Source organism: Lithobates pipiens, unplaced genomic scaffold (genome assembly GCF_037356315.1).
Source record: "Lithobates pipiens isolate NorthernLeopardFrog02 unplaced genomic scaffold, aLitPip1_a1.2 Scaffold_22, whole genome shotgun sequence".
NCBI classification, from domain to species: Eukaryota; Metazoa; Chordata; class Amphibia; order Anura; family Ranidae; genus Lithobates; species Lithobates pipiens.
This window is the reverse complement of record NW_027507784.1, coordinates 323,920,588-323,937,268: the sequence shown is the minus strand read 5'-3', so window position 1 is coordinate 323,937,268 and position 16,681 is coordinate 323,920,588. Positions and strand designations below refer to the sequence as shown.

The following is a 16,681-nucleotide window of genomic DNA, read 5'->3' as shown; positions in this document are numbered from 1 at the left end:
TTTAGTCCACCTGAAACCCAGACACATCAGTGGCAACCCTGTATCACCAGTCCTCCTATCCCCTTCTCCCCTGCCATCGGCTTCCAGTGTTTTTAATTATATTGGTGGGGGGGGTGCTTTAACTGGGGTACCGACTGGCCTGGGGGGATTATACTTGGGGACAGATGTACCTGGTGGGATGTACTGGGGGATAGACTGACCAAGGGGGGATTATACTGGAAGACAGACTTACCTGGGGAGGATGTACTGGGGGGACAGACTGACTGTGGGTGGGGGGGGATGTGCTGGGGTACAGACTGACTATGGGTGGGGGGATGTACTGGGGGGACAGACTGACCGTGGGGGGGTGCTCAGGCATCATCCAGGATCTACTTCCTGGACTGTGATGCCGGCTCAGAGTTAATAAAGTAATGTAAATCCTGCTTGAGGTGTTTACAAATGTCTGACACAGATCAGCACCTTGCTGCAGCCTCTCACCCTGTGACTTGTTATAAAGTTACAATATCGCTGATCACTGGGGGGGCGGAGAGGAGACTGGGAAAATGCTTCCTCCTGCCTGGGGGTAGGAGTGGAGGATCACGTAAGTAAATCTTTTTTTTGTGTGTGTGAATCCACTCTGTGTGCACCAAAGGCCTTGGCCTTTGCAAACCCAGATAGTACCTTGTAATAGTAGCAGTGACATCATCACTGTGCTGTACATAGCCTGTCCAGAGAGTAGGGCTGTGGGAGAGGCCCTGCAGACCCTGTCTATTAGAGGTTGTCTGTAGAAAACTACAGGAGGGGGCGGAGACAAGACCTGTCCCCCTGCACAAGGAGAGCGGGCAGCAGTGATCTGTCTTTATTACAGGAAGGAAAAGTCTCACACTAGGTTACTGCACAGACCTGGAAGAAATATACAAAGTACACCGAGATTCAAGAAGAATACACATGACTAATGGATTTAGACAATATTTGCCTTTCCCGGAGTTCAGTGTTAAATTTGAGGGTTAATGTGGAGGTTGAGGTTAGGCGTTAGACAATTTCCCCATCTGCAGAGTTGTATTGTTGCAGCCCAGCCATAGCAGGTCACCATTTGGCTTTCATTGAAATGGCCATTGTCAGTGTCCGGGTCGAAGTACAATCCGGGATTACAGGTCGGGGTCAATATTTTACACACTTTCATTTTTATTTCTTTCCATCACCAAAAGACCCCCCCCCCCCCCATGCTAACATTGCCGGGCTGACAGATACATTTCTGAAATGATGAAGACTGTCTGGAACAGAATATCTAAAGAAGGTTTGCGGCGTTTATGAGCGTCACTATAGCAACGCAGAAATTTCTCGCAATTTCCCCAAACTGGTCTGTTTCACAATCTGTTTTCTGAGCCTCTTTGTTGCCATTAATGTAATTTTTTTTTTCTTTCTTTTATAAAGCCGCTTTATCTTCCCGGTATTGTGCACACAGAGCGCTGACATTCTATACTGACAGTCCGCCGTATTCGCAGACGGCAACAATAGATTTCACAGCTCCTGACATAAACAATCAGTGTGCGAGTTAACGATCGCAGGATAACAAGCCCAGAGAGGCTCCAGAAAACACGAGCGTGGGATGTGGAAATCGTCCAGTACGCTGGAGAATGTGTTCAAAGAGACTCAGAAAAATAATGTTCAGAATGAGACTCGTTCCAGGCGGCAGACCAACTCACCAACTCAATGACTGCAGTGAGAATTTATATGGAATTAACAATTTAACCACTTCAGCCCTGGGAGATTTGGCTGCTGAATGACCGGGCCATTTTTTTGCGATCTGGCACTGCTTCACTTTAACTGACAATTGCGCGGTCGTGCGACGTTGCACCCAACTAAACTTGACATCCTTTTTTTCCCAGAAATAGAGCTTTCTTTTGGTGGTATTTGATCGCTTCTGCGCTTTTTATTTTTTGCGCTATAAACAAAAAAAGAGCAACAATTTTGTTCACTGCTGCCCACTCTCCTTGTGCAGGGGGACAGGTCTTGTCTCCGCCCCCTCCTGTAGTTTTCTGCTGGCAAGCTGGAGTAGGTGGAGCTCCTGGCCACCTGCAACCCCCTCCCCTTTTCTGCCCTTCTTCTCACTCTTTCCCTTCCATGCCACTTTCCCCCCTCCCCCCTCTCTCTTTTAGTCTCTCCCATCCTCTCACACTCTGCCCCCAACCTATTCAACACTGCCCCCCTCCCTTGCTCTCTCCCACCCTCCCCCACCTTCATATCTACTTCTCCCACTTTGCCCCTCTCCTTTTCTCTCGCCCACTCTGAACCCCATCTCTCTCCCCTCCTCTGCCACGCTTTCCCTCCTTCTCCCATTCTGAACCCTATCTTTTTCTTTCTCCCTCCCTCTTCAATCCTGCTCCTTCTCTCTTCCGCTCTGCCCTCTCTCTCTCTTTTTCTATCTCCATTGCTTTCCTTATCTCTCTTCCTTTCTGCCCCCCCCCCCCCCCCCACCTACTCTGCCCCCTCTCCCTCTTGCACTTGCTGCTTCCTCCCTCTCCCTCTCTGCCCTCCCCACCTTGCCCTCCCCTTCCCTAATTTTCCCACTCTGCCCCCCCACCCCTCTCTGCCCCCATCCCCCTCTTACTCTGCCCCCCCATATTTCTCTCTCCCTCCCTTTTCAACTCTGCTCCCCGCTCTCCTACACTGACCTCCACTTTGCCCCTCTCTGCTCTTGTCCTTCCCCCATACTGCCTCCCACTCTGCCCTCTCTCTCTCTTTCTATCTACTGTATCTAGATTGCTCTCCCTTTCTGCCCTCCCACTTGCACTCTCACCCCCCATACGTTGACCCCCCACCCTCCTTCTCCCACACTGCCCCGCCCACCCTCCCTCTCCCACTCTGCCCCCTTCTCTTTCTCTCTTCCACTCTGCCCCCCCTCGCACTTCGACTCTAACCCCGTCTTTCTCTCTTCCACTCTGCCCCCTTCTCTTTCTCTCTTCCACTCTGCCCCCCCCCCCCCCCGTCTTTCTCTCTTCGTCCCTTTTTGACTCTGCTTCCCTCTCTCCTACACTGACCTCCCCTCTACTTTGCCCCCTCTCTCTCTCTCTCCCCCTCTGCTCTCGCCCCCCCCCCCCCTCATACTGCCACCCCATACCCTTCTCTCTCCCACTCTGCTCTCTCTCTCTTTCTGTCTATCTCCCTATCTGACCCTCCACCCTTCCTCTTGCACTCTGCCCCACCCACACTTTTCTGCCCATCCCTCCCTTTCCCACTCTGCCCCCCTATCCCTCCCTTTCCCACTCTGCCCCCCTATCCCTCCCTTTCCCACTTTGCCTCCATTTTCTCTCTTGCTCCCCCTCCTAATCTACCTCTTCCCCAACTCTCTCTTCCAGTCTGCCCCACTTCCACTCTTCTCCCCTCTCTCGCTTTCTCCCCCTGCCTCTTTGACTGTGCTCACCCTCTCTCTGACTGTGACCCCCACTCTCTTTCTCCCTATGTTCCCCTTTGCCCCCTCTACCCCCTTCTTCTTCTCTACCCCCTCTCTCCTCCTCTCTATCCCCAACACTATGACCCCCCACACTGCCCCCCCCACTCTGCCCTTCTTCCTCCTCCCCCCACTCTGCTCCATCTCTTTCTCCCCCCACTCTGCCCCCCTCTCTTTCCCCCCACTCTGCCCTACCCCTCTATCTTCATTGCTCTCCCTCCCTCTCTCCTTATCTCCGGCCCAGTCCCGATCTTTCTCCATCTCTTCCTCTCTTGAACATCTGTTGCTGCTTGAGAGTCAATTATTCCGGAGAAGTGCTGGGCACGGATGGGCTCTGTTATTGGCAGATTACTCACTTCCCGGCCCCTGATATTAGGGGGTTTCATCTGTCGTGACTCTGGCTAATGGTGGCCTTGTCTGGGAGGCAGCTTCATCACGAAATGCCTCCAATTATCCCCGGATAAACAATGTCATTAATACTGGAGTCTGATTCACAGACAAAGTCACTGGAAACAAAAGGAGAAAGTCTGCAAGAAAAACAGAAGTCTCCCAAAAGTACAAAATCCCATACTTAAAGGGGTCGTGCACAACATTCAAAAACACCTCCAGTGGACTGGTATGGTCCAGAGCTAGGTTCTTTGATCAGCATGGTCTCTGCAATCATTATTAATTGCATAATCATGACGGTCGATCCTGGCCTTAGGTCCTTCCACCAATGATCACAGACTGGTAGAATCATGGGGAGAAATGATTGGGTGCTTACAGCTCAATGCTAGAGGTCTGCCAATGAGAATTGAATAGACAAAAATCCATACAATAAAAAAAAAACACAGAGGGGTGCCCTTTTTATAATGCGACGCAAAAGCATAAAAAATGCATCGTTAACACATCTTAATGCAATATGTGCATTCATGGGCACTCTCTAAATGAGTCCTTAGTGATGTACAAGGGTCAAATCACATGTTTGCAGTGCGTTTTTAGCTCTGCTCCCATTCAACCCTATTAGAACACGCGTTTCAATGAAAGAGCATCAAAGCTACAGCATGCAGGATTTTGGTGCGTTTTCATCAGAACACTCTGTAGCACCCTCTATCTAGGTAGGTGCTAGAATAGTTTTTTTTTTTTTGTAAATGTAGGCCTAGCTGGAAGGGAAGTGTTTGTTTTGGTTTGTGTGGGCTGGTAGTGGCTAATAGTAGTAGCTATGACTCACAGACAGCATCATCTCACTGTTACCGCCCTCTTTCTTCTAGAGGAGCTGTCTGGGGTGTCTCAGGGAGCCCTGACCAATCCCCAACTAGAATTGGCAGGAGGCAGGCCTCCTTGAAATGCCCAGGGTCAACCCAGCTGGGGAGGAGTTTTTCGGGTGGAAGAACTGAGGATGGAGTGGCCTTTGAGGGAGCTCTCCAGTCTGGGGGGGGTGACCATGGGCCTGGAAACCGGGTGCGGTATGGAGTCCTTCAAGAACTCAGGAAGGATCCTACCAGAGGCACAGGAGGAGTCACAGAGGACAGAAGGAGCTAATACTGCCGGGCAAGTCTTCAGGAGGGAACCACCGGTTGCAGCCAGGAGGGTTGATGAGTGAAGTGCAGTCCGGAGGACTGGAGAGGCATGCCAGAGAGGACTGAGAGGAAACAGTCTGAGCTGGGTGTGGAGCCAGTAGGGAGGATTGCAATGTCAGGGGCAGTGAAGTCGGGCAGGTGCAGCCAGGAAGGCTGGCAGGGCGTGAAGAGGACTGACTGAGAGCAGTAGTCCACCAGAAGGACAGCTAGCACTAACAAGGTTTTCCATATTTTCTCCTACACTATAGGGGCCCGAGGTCCCTGCCTGTAAAGGGCAATTGCTAAGGCCTGACTGAGCCAGTGTAAGCCCCTGTACACACGGTCGGAGATTCTGCCAACCAAATCCGTCGGATTTTGCCCGTCGGATTTAGTCCGACGGATTGTGTCCGAAACTGTTGCATACACACGGTCGGGCCAAGTTGGCGAAAAATCCGATCTTTCAGAACGTGATGACGTAATTTTGTTACGATGGGACTACATTCAGGCTAGTAGCCAATGGCTTTGATGTAGGAATTTGATCTGAGCATGTGTGGCACTTGGTCCGATGAAAATGCTCTACACATGATCGGATTAGGTCCGTCCGGCCCAGTTGGTCGGGAAATATTTCCAACATGTTGGAAAATTGGGTCGGACGGAGATTCGGACGGAATCAGTCTGATGCATACCACACACAGTCGGATTATCTGACGACACGGTCCGATAAGACTCATTCCGACGGATTCTCCGACCGTGTGTACAAGGCTTAAGGCCCAACCACCATGTGCTAGCTGTTCCTGGAAAAACTAAATAGGAAGCGCCATTCAGGAGGAATGGATCGAACCACTAGAATAGGAAGCAATGTGCAGGAGGAGGTGAATGGAGTAAATCTTCTGGACTGTACATAGTTTTGTCCCAACCAAATTTCTATGATCTTTACTTGGCATCCCGTATATTGCTTTACCCCATCCAAGTTAAATTCCCTCAATAAAACAACAAAACAAAGCCAACGGCCTGTTCATTGTCTTGGACTGTCTGAGAAGTGACAGGTGGGCCACAACACTTAGGGGTATCACTACAACTTTAATAGAGTTCAATGGTAGTGCTGCTAAAAAATTGTGTACAGCGTGCATAAAAAGGTTCTGCACCCAAAAAATGCACCGTACGCATATGAACTAGGCCTAATGATTACAGAATTACACTACTTTGTTTCTTTTTATCTCCCTGGAGCTCAGATTTTGTTCGCTGGCGGCTGTTCGTTTTACACTTGCCATTGAGTTGTATTGTTCTAATAAACTGCCCAATGTAAGATTGTGTCCTTAGAAAGCTCCGAGTCCAGACCTCTCTACGTCTCGGAGGCAACGCGGGGGACCACGTGAATAATGAGACCTTAAAGCAAAGCTGCGGTAGTGAAAGCGATAGCAGATGGAGGCCAATATGCTGTGGCTTTCTCACATCTGCGGCAAATAATATCCACTTACAGATTCTCAATTAGTCCGAAAATGTTAATTAGTCATTACAATGCCGGCCGCACGGGTGTCCTGTGTCTAAAGAGCGCACATTGACAAAAATGGCTGCCCATCTGCCGCACCATAGGCTGAATGTGACCTCTCAACATACCTTTTATTTGGTGACCATAAGCATCTGTTGTTAAATTAGGTCCCCCTCTTTGGGGAAGGTTCACACTGTTCTTATTTAGGAAATAATTAGGAATGTCACTCAAATAAAAAACTTTCCATCATTTGGGATGGCTGTTGTTCTGTCACTACCCCCCACCCTATGCTATACAGCAAGACTCCCTTTTTCTGAGCATCACCTTTCTGCATCACCAAACTTTTGGAATGTCCACCCCTCCCATCATTTGGAATGTACACCCACCCATTAGAGTGTACCTCCACCCAACCTTTGTAGTGTAACCCTACCCATTAGAATGTACATCTCTAAAATATCTCTAGAACACTGAAGTGGCAAGATTTCCTTGTCCTGCCATAAGGCTTGGTGTCTAGATTCTTCCAAGAAGCCATAACAAAGGTGTTGGTGTTTCCTTGCTGGGCTCCACTGATTACTCTCTTTTTTGACATTATGGCGAGCCCATCAGGAGAGCGTGAAGGAGACCATCAGGATAGTGTGAATGAGCCCATCAGGAAAGTGTGACCAAGCCCATCGGGCTCGTCCTCAGAAATCCCTTTCTGCATCACCAAACTTTTGGAATGTCCACCCCTCCCATCATTTGGAATGTACACCCACCCATTAGAGTGTACCTCCACCCAACCTTTGTAGTGTAACCCTACCCATTCGAATGTACATCTCTAAAACATCTCTAGAACACTGAAGTGGCAAGATTTCCTTGTCCTGCCATAAGGCTTGGTGCCTAGGTTCTTCCAAGAAGCCATAACGAATGTGTCAGTGTTCCCTTGCTGGGCTCCACTGATTACGCTCTTTTATAACATTTTGCCGAGCCCATCAGGAGAGTGTGAAGGAGCCCATCAGGAGAGTGTGAAGGAGCCCATCAGGATAGTGTGAACGAGCCCAACACGAAAGTGTGAACAAGCCCATCAGACTCGTCCTCAGAAATCCCTTTCTGCATCACCAAACTTTTGAAATGTACTCCCAAATATCATTTTGAATGTACCGCCACCCATTAGAATGTACCTCCACCCAGCATTTGGAATGTACCCCTACCCATTAGAATGTACATCTCTAGAACATCTCTAGAACACTGAAGTGGCAAGATTTCCTTGTCCTGCCATAAGGCTTGGTGCTTAGGTTCTTCCAAGAAGTCATAATGAAGGTGTCAGTGTTTCCTTGCTGGGCTCCACTGATTACTTTCTTTTTTTACATTATGGCGAGCCCATCAGGAGAGTGTGAACAAGCCCATCAGGAGAATGTGAAGGAGTCCATTAGGCCCATCCTCAGAAATTCCTTTCTGCATCACCAAACTTTTGGAATGTACCCCATCCATCATTTGGAATGTACCCCTACTTTTTAGAATGTGCATCTCTAGAACACTGAAGTAGCAAGATTTCCTTGTCCTGCCATAAGGCTTGGTGCCTAGGTTCTTCCAAGAAGTCATAACGAAGGTGTCGGTGTTTCCTTGCTGGGCTCCACTGATTACTCTCTTTTTTTACATTTTGGCGAGCCCATCAGGAGAGTATTAACAAGCCATTAAAATGGTAATAAACACCCTTTATTTATTTTTACCTACAGGTATGCTTATAATATGGCCTACCTGTAGGTAAAATGAATATCTTCTAAACGTGCATATTTAGGCGATATTCTAGTGAGCAGAAGCCGCTGATGTCACTGGTGCATGCGCTCTGAAGGAACGGTATACCCATGCTATTCCTTTAGAGCTGGCTGCCCTGCCCAAGACTTTTTTTTACATGAGTTTACACCAGCTTTAAACTGTATATCTCCAGAATACTGCAGTGGCAAGATTTTCTCGTCCTGCCATAAGGCTCGGTGCTTAGACTCTTCCAAGAAGTCATAGCGAAGGTGTCAGTGTCTCTCTGCTGGACTCCACAGATTACTCGCTTCTTTTTACATTTTGGAGAGCCCATCAGGAAAGTGTGACAACATCAGTTAGCTGTGTAATGCCCATGGCAGTAACAGAGACTACTGAAGACTCCAAAAAAGCCAGCATGGAGTCCAATTTGGAGGCATTGATAAAACGCTGATTCAGGCAGCTCTGGGAGTTAAAGCTTAACTCCAGGCAGATATAAAAGACACAAATGAATGCAGCTCTGTATGTATTTATTAATCAGTAAGGCTAGGTTCACACATTTGTGCTTCGGGAACGTGCACAAAATCGCCCACTTTCCCGATATGTACCTTTAGCAGACACGTGGTGGTGCCATTAATTATTAATGACAACCCCACTCATCTGCTAATGAGTGGGCCAATAAGCATAGTGTCATGGTACCATGCGATTGGGTGCGGCAGGGTTTTGGAAAAGGGTCAGGGACTTCTTTTCCATGTTTTTTCACACGTAGGGCAGCCCATTGAAATGACGCGCGGGAAATCGTGGAAAGTGCACAAAAATGCATGTGCGCTCAGTCGCACCTATAGGCGCGAGCCTAGTCTAAATGTACTTTACTTTTTAAATTAAAGCAGTGTAAGTACTGGAACTTGACTTGCCACCTGTACTTGAACACTGCACAGTAGAGGTGAGACTGCGGGAGTGAAAAAGCAACACAGGGAGACAGTCAGTTGTGCTGCAGTGTTCTAACAAAAGGCACACTGATAGTAGGAGAGAGCAGAGTGGTGGAGAAATTAGCTGATAACTCGCTTCTCCCTTCACTATTGTTACTCGTTGGGGGCACGTCCGGGATGACCTGAGCAGTCCAGTCACAGGCCAGGGAAGGGACAAGACATTTAAGCATTACTGAACGGCCTCTTCCTCTACCAGATTTGCCAGACCATGCCTGGTTTACCTGGAGTTCAGCTTTAACTATCTAAAGCTCCACTTTTTCTCCTTTATCCACATGCTATAGTAAATCCTCGTTCTTGTAAACCAACCTAGAATTTATTTCTAGTGTTTGTTTACTGATAATAAATCCTCTCCGCAGTGCACATTCTGTTTTTCACCCAATCGCGCCAAACATCGTCTAAACAAGCTAAAAGTGTGCAGCAGCCGTAGCTGTACAGCGAGGCGATTAGCGCAGAAGTGCCTGATGGGAAAATAATAAACAGGTCAGGGCCAGTTACCGCCCAGCGTGAGGCTGATTCTCGGGAGACAGCGCTGGGTAAATGTTTGCAGTGGGGACTGTTTTGAGGCTTTACATCGATTGGCAGAGAGGTGATAAAAGCCGGACAGGCAACCAGGGACATCCACAGCGAGCGAAAAGATTCATTACAGCAAAGACAGCCGGAAATCAAAGACGCAAAGTTCCGAAGGCGAACGCTTTCCCTTGTGGCTTTCATTTTAATGTCTTCGGTTTGTCAGGTTTACTTTTCCGCAATCCCTTAATCCCTGAATTCAAAGTACCATCCCTTTTAATACCTACTTACCAACTGGCCAAGGCTAAAGTACCTTTCCCATCATCCCTTTCTGCATCACCAAACTTTTGGAATGTACTCCCCACCCATCATTTAGAATGTACCCCCCCACCCATCATTTAGAATGTATCCCCACCCATTAGAATGTATCCCCACCCATCATTTGGAATGTACCCCCCCACCCATCATTTGGAATGTATCCCCCACCCATCATTTGGAATGTACCCCCCACCCATCATTTGAAATGTACCCCCACCTATTATTTGGAATGTACCCCCAACCATCATTTGGAATGTACCCCTGCCCATTAGACTGTACCCCCATCCATTATTTGGAATGTACCCTCACCCATCATTTGGAATTTACCCCCCACCCATTATTTGAATGTACCCCTACCCATTAGAATGTACTCCCACCCATAATTTGGAATGTACCCCCACCCATCATTTGGAATGCATCCCCTCCCATCATTTGGAATGAACCCCCTACCTATCATTTGGAATGTACCCCCACCCATCATTTGGAATGTATCCCTACCCATTAGAATGTACCCCCACCCATTATTTGGAATGTACCCCCACCCACCATTTGGAATGTACCCCCACCCACCATTTGGAATGTATTCCCACCCATCATTTGAAATGTACCCCCACCCATTATTTGGAATGTATGCCCACCCATTATTTGGAATGTATGCCCACCCATTATTTGGAATGTATTCCCACCCATTATTTGGAATGTATCCCCACTCATCATTTGGAATGTACCCCCACCCATTATTTGGCATGTACCCCCATCCATTATTTAGAATGTATCCCCACCCATCATTTGAAATGTACCCCCATCCATTATTTAGAATGTATCCCCACCCATTATTTGGAATGTCCCCCCAACCATTATTTGAAATGTATCCCCACCCTTCATTTGGAATGTAACCCCATCAATTATTTGGAATGTACCCCCACCCATTATTTGGAATGTATCCCCACCCATCATTTGGAATGTACCCCCACCCATCATTTGGAATGTACCCCTACCCAGTGACCCATCCTTGAAAGGAAGACCCAAAAAAGGAAGAAAGAAAGAAAGAGAATAGAAAAAGAGAGAAGAAGGAGGGATAGAAAGTTGAAGACTGAAGGAAGTAATGAAGGAAGGAAGGAAGGAGGGAGGGAAGGAAGGAAGGAAGGAAGGAAGGAAGGAAGGAAGGAAGGAAGGAAGGAAGGAAGGAAGGAAGGAAGGAAGGAAGGAAGGAGAATAGTATGAAGGAAAGATGAAAAACAGCAAGAAACAAGAAAGGAAGAAGAAAAGAAAAGGGATAGAAAGGAAGGAAAAAGTAAAGGAAGAAATGTAGGAAAAGAAAGAAAAGGGTAAGAAGAAAAAAGGTAGGACAGAAGAAGTAAACTAAGGCAGAAGGAAAAAAGAGAAGAAGGAAGAAAGGGGAGAAGAAAAGAAGAAAGGTGAGAAGGATGGCAGGAATGAAAGGAAGGAAGAAGGAAAGAAAGAAAGAAGGAAAGGAAAAAAAAGGGAAAAGAAGGAAGGAAGGAGAAAAGGAGGAATGAAAGGAAGGACAGGAGAAAGGAAGAAGAAAGTCTTGAGTGTTTTGCAGAGACTCTCTGTATAAATATGAGATGTGGGGCGCACAGACCAATATTATCATATCTTGTAGTGAACACTGAGAATTGTCCTCTCCCCTCCCGGTCCCTCACCTCTCCTCTAAACTCCTCAATCTGTGCAGTTTACCTGCTAATGGCAATTCCTATTTAGACAATGCAGATCTGTCAGTGTTACTACGGTAACACATGGGGACCTGTCATGCTGTCACGAACATTAATGTCTCGTCATACCCCCCTCCACCCCCCATCTTGCAGCTTAACTCTGTCAGTGCTGAGGGGTTAGGCTGTAAACATACCATGGTCCTTGGGGCCGGAGTACATAGTAGTGTGGTTGTTCACACCTGTACATTTTGTGTGCATTTCAGGTACCGTGCAATAAAAATGTCCCTCATGCTTAATTTTTGATGCGCTTTCATCAAAACATATGTTCTATAGAGTTCAATGGTTACATGCCTAAAATGCATGTAAAATGCACCTAAAATGCAACGCCCCACAAAATACAGCACACAGATGTGAATTAGCCCGTAGTCAGTTAACACATCCAGGTGAGGGATCTGCGGTGAGCCCCATGGCAGTTCTGGCTGCAATGCTCCTCAGTAGACACGACACATAAATGAGGCCTCCTCGGGTTCGGGGCCTAATTGCTGCGTTCTCACGGCGCGTGTCGTTTCCCAGTTCTCAGCGAGCACTTTGGCAGAAAACAGGAGCTGACCGCGGGTCTATAAATATCTCATTGGCAGTAATGAGGAGATGGAGCTGAAGTGTGATCAAAAGGAAGACGAGTGATACTCGGGGTGTGATGAGAAAAGCGCTTAACCTACACGATGGGCGCTGTGACCACCGCACTGATGTCACTTCATCAGGAGACTGATTAGTAGATGAATCCTGCCACTGACGCTTGTTATGCACAGGTGATTACTTTAAGATGCGCTCAAATCAAACATATTCTGGCATATAAATGCACTCTGACCCTGAGTATTCTCTAGTACAGTCACTGCCTCTTCTCTAAAATATTTCCTGGTTCAGACCTTACCATGATCCCAGGGTTAGGTACCACTCTCCCCCTAGAGTGCCCCCTGGTTCAGGCACCATCCCTTCTCTAGAGTGCCCCCCCCCCCCCGGTGTAGGCATCACTCCCTCTCTAAAGTGTTCCCTGCTTCAGGTACCGGCTCCTCTCTAGAGTTTTCCCTGGTTCATGCACCACCCTTCTCTAGCATGTCCCCTGGTTCAAGTGAGGCCCCCTCTGTAGAATGCTCCCTGGTTTAGGCACCACCCTTTCTCTAGAGTGCTTCTTTGGTCCAGGCACTGTGCTCTGGTTCAGGCACCGCTCCCTTTGTAGAATGTACTCTGGTTTAGACATCGCCCCTGTTCTAGAGTGTTTCATGGTTCAGGCAATGCCCCCTCTGCAGAGTGCTCCCTGATTCATGCACCGCCCCCTCTGTAGAGTGCTCCCTGGTTCATGCACCACCCCCACTGTAGAGTACTCCCTGGTTCATGCACCACCCCATCTGTAGAGTGCTTCTTGGTTTATTTGCCGCCACTTCTCTAGAGTGTTTCATGCTTCAGGCACTTCCCCATCTGTAGAGTGCTCCCTGGTTCATGCACCGCTCCCTCTGTAGAGTGCTTCCTGGTTTATTCACTGCCACTTCTCTAGAGTGTTCCATAGTTCAGGCACTGCCCCCTCTGATGCTCCCTGGTTCATGCACTGCCCCCTCTGTAGAGTGTTCCCTGGTTTAGGCACCGCCCCCTCTTTAGAGTGCTTCCTTGTTTATTCACCGCCAATTCTCTAGAGTGTTCCATAGTTCAGGCACTGCCCCCTCTGATGCTCCCTGGTTCATGCACTGCCCCCTCTGTAGAGTGTTCCCTGGTTTAGGCACTGCCCCCTCTTTAGAGTGCTTCCTTGTTTATTCACCGCCACTTCTCTAGAGTGTTCCATAGTTCAGGCACTGCCCCCTCTGTAGAGTGCTCCCTAATTCATGCACTGCCCCCTCTGTAGAGTGCTCCCTGATTCATGCACTGCCCCCTCTGTAGAGTGCTCCCTGATTCATGCACCGCCCCCTCTGTAGAGTGTTCCATAGTTCAAGCACCACCCCCCTCTGTACAGCTTTCCATAGTTCAGGCACTACCCCCCTCTGCAGAGTGCTCCCTGGTTCATGCACTGCCCCCTCTATAGATTGCCTCCTGGCTTAGGCACTGCCACTTCTCTAGAGTGTTCCATGGTTCAGGCACTGCCCCCTCTGTAGAGTGCTCCCTGGTTCATGCACTGTCCCTTCTGTAGTGTGCTGCCTGGATCAGGTACCACCCCCTATGTAGAGTGTCACCTGGGTAAGCCACCACCTCTTCCCTAGAGTGTTCCTGCAATCAAGCACTGCCCCCTCTAGTGTTTTCTGGTTCAGGTACACCACGTCTCTAGAGGGTTCTTTGGTTAAGGCACAACACCTTGAGTAGAATGTTCCCTGGTTTAAACACTGGTTCAGGCATCACCCACTTTGCTGAATGTTCCCCAGTTCAGGCACTGCACCCTCTGTAGAGTGCTCCCTGGTTCAGGCACTACTCCTCTGGTTTATCCTAATTCAGGCACTGCCCAATCTGGTTCTGGCACCATCCCTTCTTTAAGTGTTTCCTGTATCAGACTCTGCTTCCTGTCTAGAGTGCTCCTGGTTTAGGAACTACCACCTCCATGTAGTGGTGCTTAGTTCAGGAACCACTCCCCTCTAGAGTACTGTCTAAATCAGGCACTGCCTCTATGATCCTTCTACTGTCAGAGGATGATTAGAAAAGGTTAACAAAGCATGGAATCACATAACAAGAGGCCCCAGCCCTTTGAGAAGCCATATCTGGCTCTACCAGATTATATAAAAGGTGAATTGATTACCCCTAAGTAATCTCTGAGCTGGAGCTCCCAGCTATGGGCTCACTAAAGATGTCACCACTGCACCCACTGAGCAGGGGGGTGATTCACTCATAACTGATATCTAGCAGTATCGTCATTTGGCCCTTTTATTATTACCGAGAGTACACAGACAGTCCACTAGAATTCACTTATTACTAGGTGACATGAGGAAATATAACTGCTGTGTGCTATAACTTAATCAGAATTAATTTTCTTTTGCTCGACTTGCACTGAGCTGCTGAAAGCTGAATTCTGATTGGTTGATATAAGTTATATATATAAGCACTGTTGGTCTTTGAAACAAGGGTTCTTTTTTCCCGAAGCAGCCAAATTTTTTTGTGATTGGCCGGAGCCACAATGACATCACTCCCACGCATGCGTGCGGGAGTCGCTGGTCACGACACAGCTCCTGAAAAACCGGCACGAGCTGGCAGTTTCTTCGGTGCACATGCGCCAATGACGTTGGTGCATGCGTATATGGCAAATATCTCCTAAAGTGTGTAGGTTTAGGAGATATTTCCAGTACCTACAGGTAAGCCTATAATAAGGCTTACCTGTAGGTAGTGGAAATATCTCCTACAAGTGGTGGAACTAGGTTTACAACCACTTTAATGAATAAGAACCACTTTAATCCTAATATTTTCATGTACCATAAAGCCATGACTTACCTCGTCTGTGGTGAGGGGCATGCAGATCCGGTATTCCTTCACCAGCATGCTGATTTCTTGACCAAAGTGGACCGCTTGGGGGAAGTCTAGAAGAGAACAGAAATAGCAATGACAAAGTGATAAGGGAGCTTATTTAAAATACGGGTCACAAAATGGTATGTTGTCCTTAAAGTGACATTAAACAATATCTTTATTCTCCAAAAAATAATCCATACACATCCACTACTTAAAGTAAAGGCAAAACTCTATTTTTCATTTCGGATATAGTAATATAGGTTATAACCCCTGTCAGTTTTTTTTGCCATCTGTGACCTTTTGGGGAGATTTCCCTTCACTTCCTGCCCCAAAGCCAAAACAGGAAGTGAGAGGAAATCTCACCCCCACTCCAAAGTGAGGGAATCGTGGAGTTACACCAGGGTCACCAGTACTAGTGTCCCCATTGGAAGATTTCCCCTCTGTTACTGTTCTGACGTCAACCCAAACTTTGGTGTTTTTCTTTACTTTCACTTTTGATGATAATGGTAAATGGGATATATAGAGAGGGTGAATCTCCCTAACAGGGGCACAAATAGCAATTAAAACTGAGAGGTTATCTAATCCCTCTCCACTCTGTCCAAAACTAAATTTTGCCTTTAGTTACACTAACCTATTTTTCGTGCATTTGTTTCTTACTATGTGTTCTGCCTCCTTGTAAAGCCCTCCGTGAGCTCCCAAACATCTCCTTTTTTGCACCGTTTCTTCTTTTTGTTTGGAATGAGCAGTGCGGTCACATACACTACTCTATGCGCAATACAAATTCCATAGTCAAGGAGTCTCCAAACTTTCTAAGCAAAGGGCCAGTTTACTGTCCTTCAGATTTCAGGGGTAGGATTGTGGCCAGTGGGAGTAATGCCCCACTGTCAGTGGGAGTAAACAATGCCTCATGCTTAGTGGTCAGTGGGAATAAAAACAATTGCATAGCGCCTGCAGTCAGTAGGGGGACGAATAGTTCCCCATCATCGGTATTAGTGGGAGGAGTAATGGCCCATTGTTGGTGTCAATGGGAGGAATGATGCCCCATGGTTGGTGTCAATGGGAGGGATTAAGCCCCATGGTTGATGTCAATGGGAGGAATAATGCCCCATGGTTGGTGTCAATGGGAGGAATAATGCCCCATGGTTGGTGTCAATGGGAAGAATAATGCCCCATGGTTGGTGTCAATGGGAAGAATAATGCCCCATGGTAGGTGGCAATGGGAGGAATAATGGCCCATGGCGTTGTCAATGGGAAGAATGATGCCCCATGGTTGGTTTCAATGGGAGGGATAATGCCCCATGGTTGATGTCAATGGGAGGAATAATGCCCCATGGTTGGTTTCAATGGGAGGAATAATGCCCCATGGTTGGTGGCAATGGGTGGAATAATTCCCCATGGTTCGTGGCAATGGGAGGAATAATGGCCCATGGTTGGTGGCAATGGGAGGAATAATGGCCCATGGCTGGTGGCTATGGGAGAAATAATGGCCCATGGTATGTGCAATGGGAGGAATATTGCCCCATGGGTGG

The 16,681-nt window shown here is 47.8% G+C and overlaps 1 protein-coding gene across 1 annotated transcript in view; it reads right to left on the bottom strand.

Moving 5' to 3' along the window:
* LOC143924974 (cytoplasmic phosphatidylinositol transfer protein 1-like) overlaps positions 1-16,681 on the bottom strand; it is a 131,616-nt gene that overhangs the window by 73,544 nt on the left and 41,391 nt on the right. The window contains exon 2 of the mRNA XM_077449531.1: positions 15,138-15,223. Coding sequence (XP_077305657.1) covers positions 15,138-15,185 — 48 coding nt within the window. The 5' untranslated portion in view covers positions 15,186-15,223. The remainder of the gene's footprint in view (positions 1-15,137; positions 15,224-16,681) is intronic.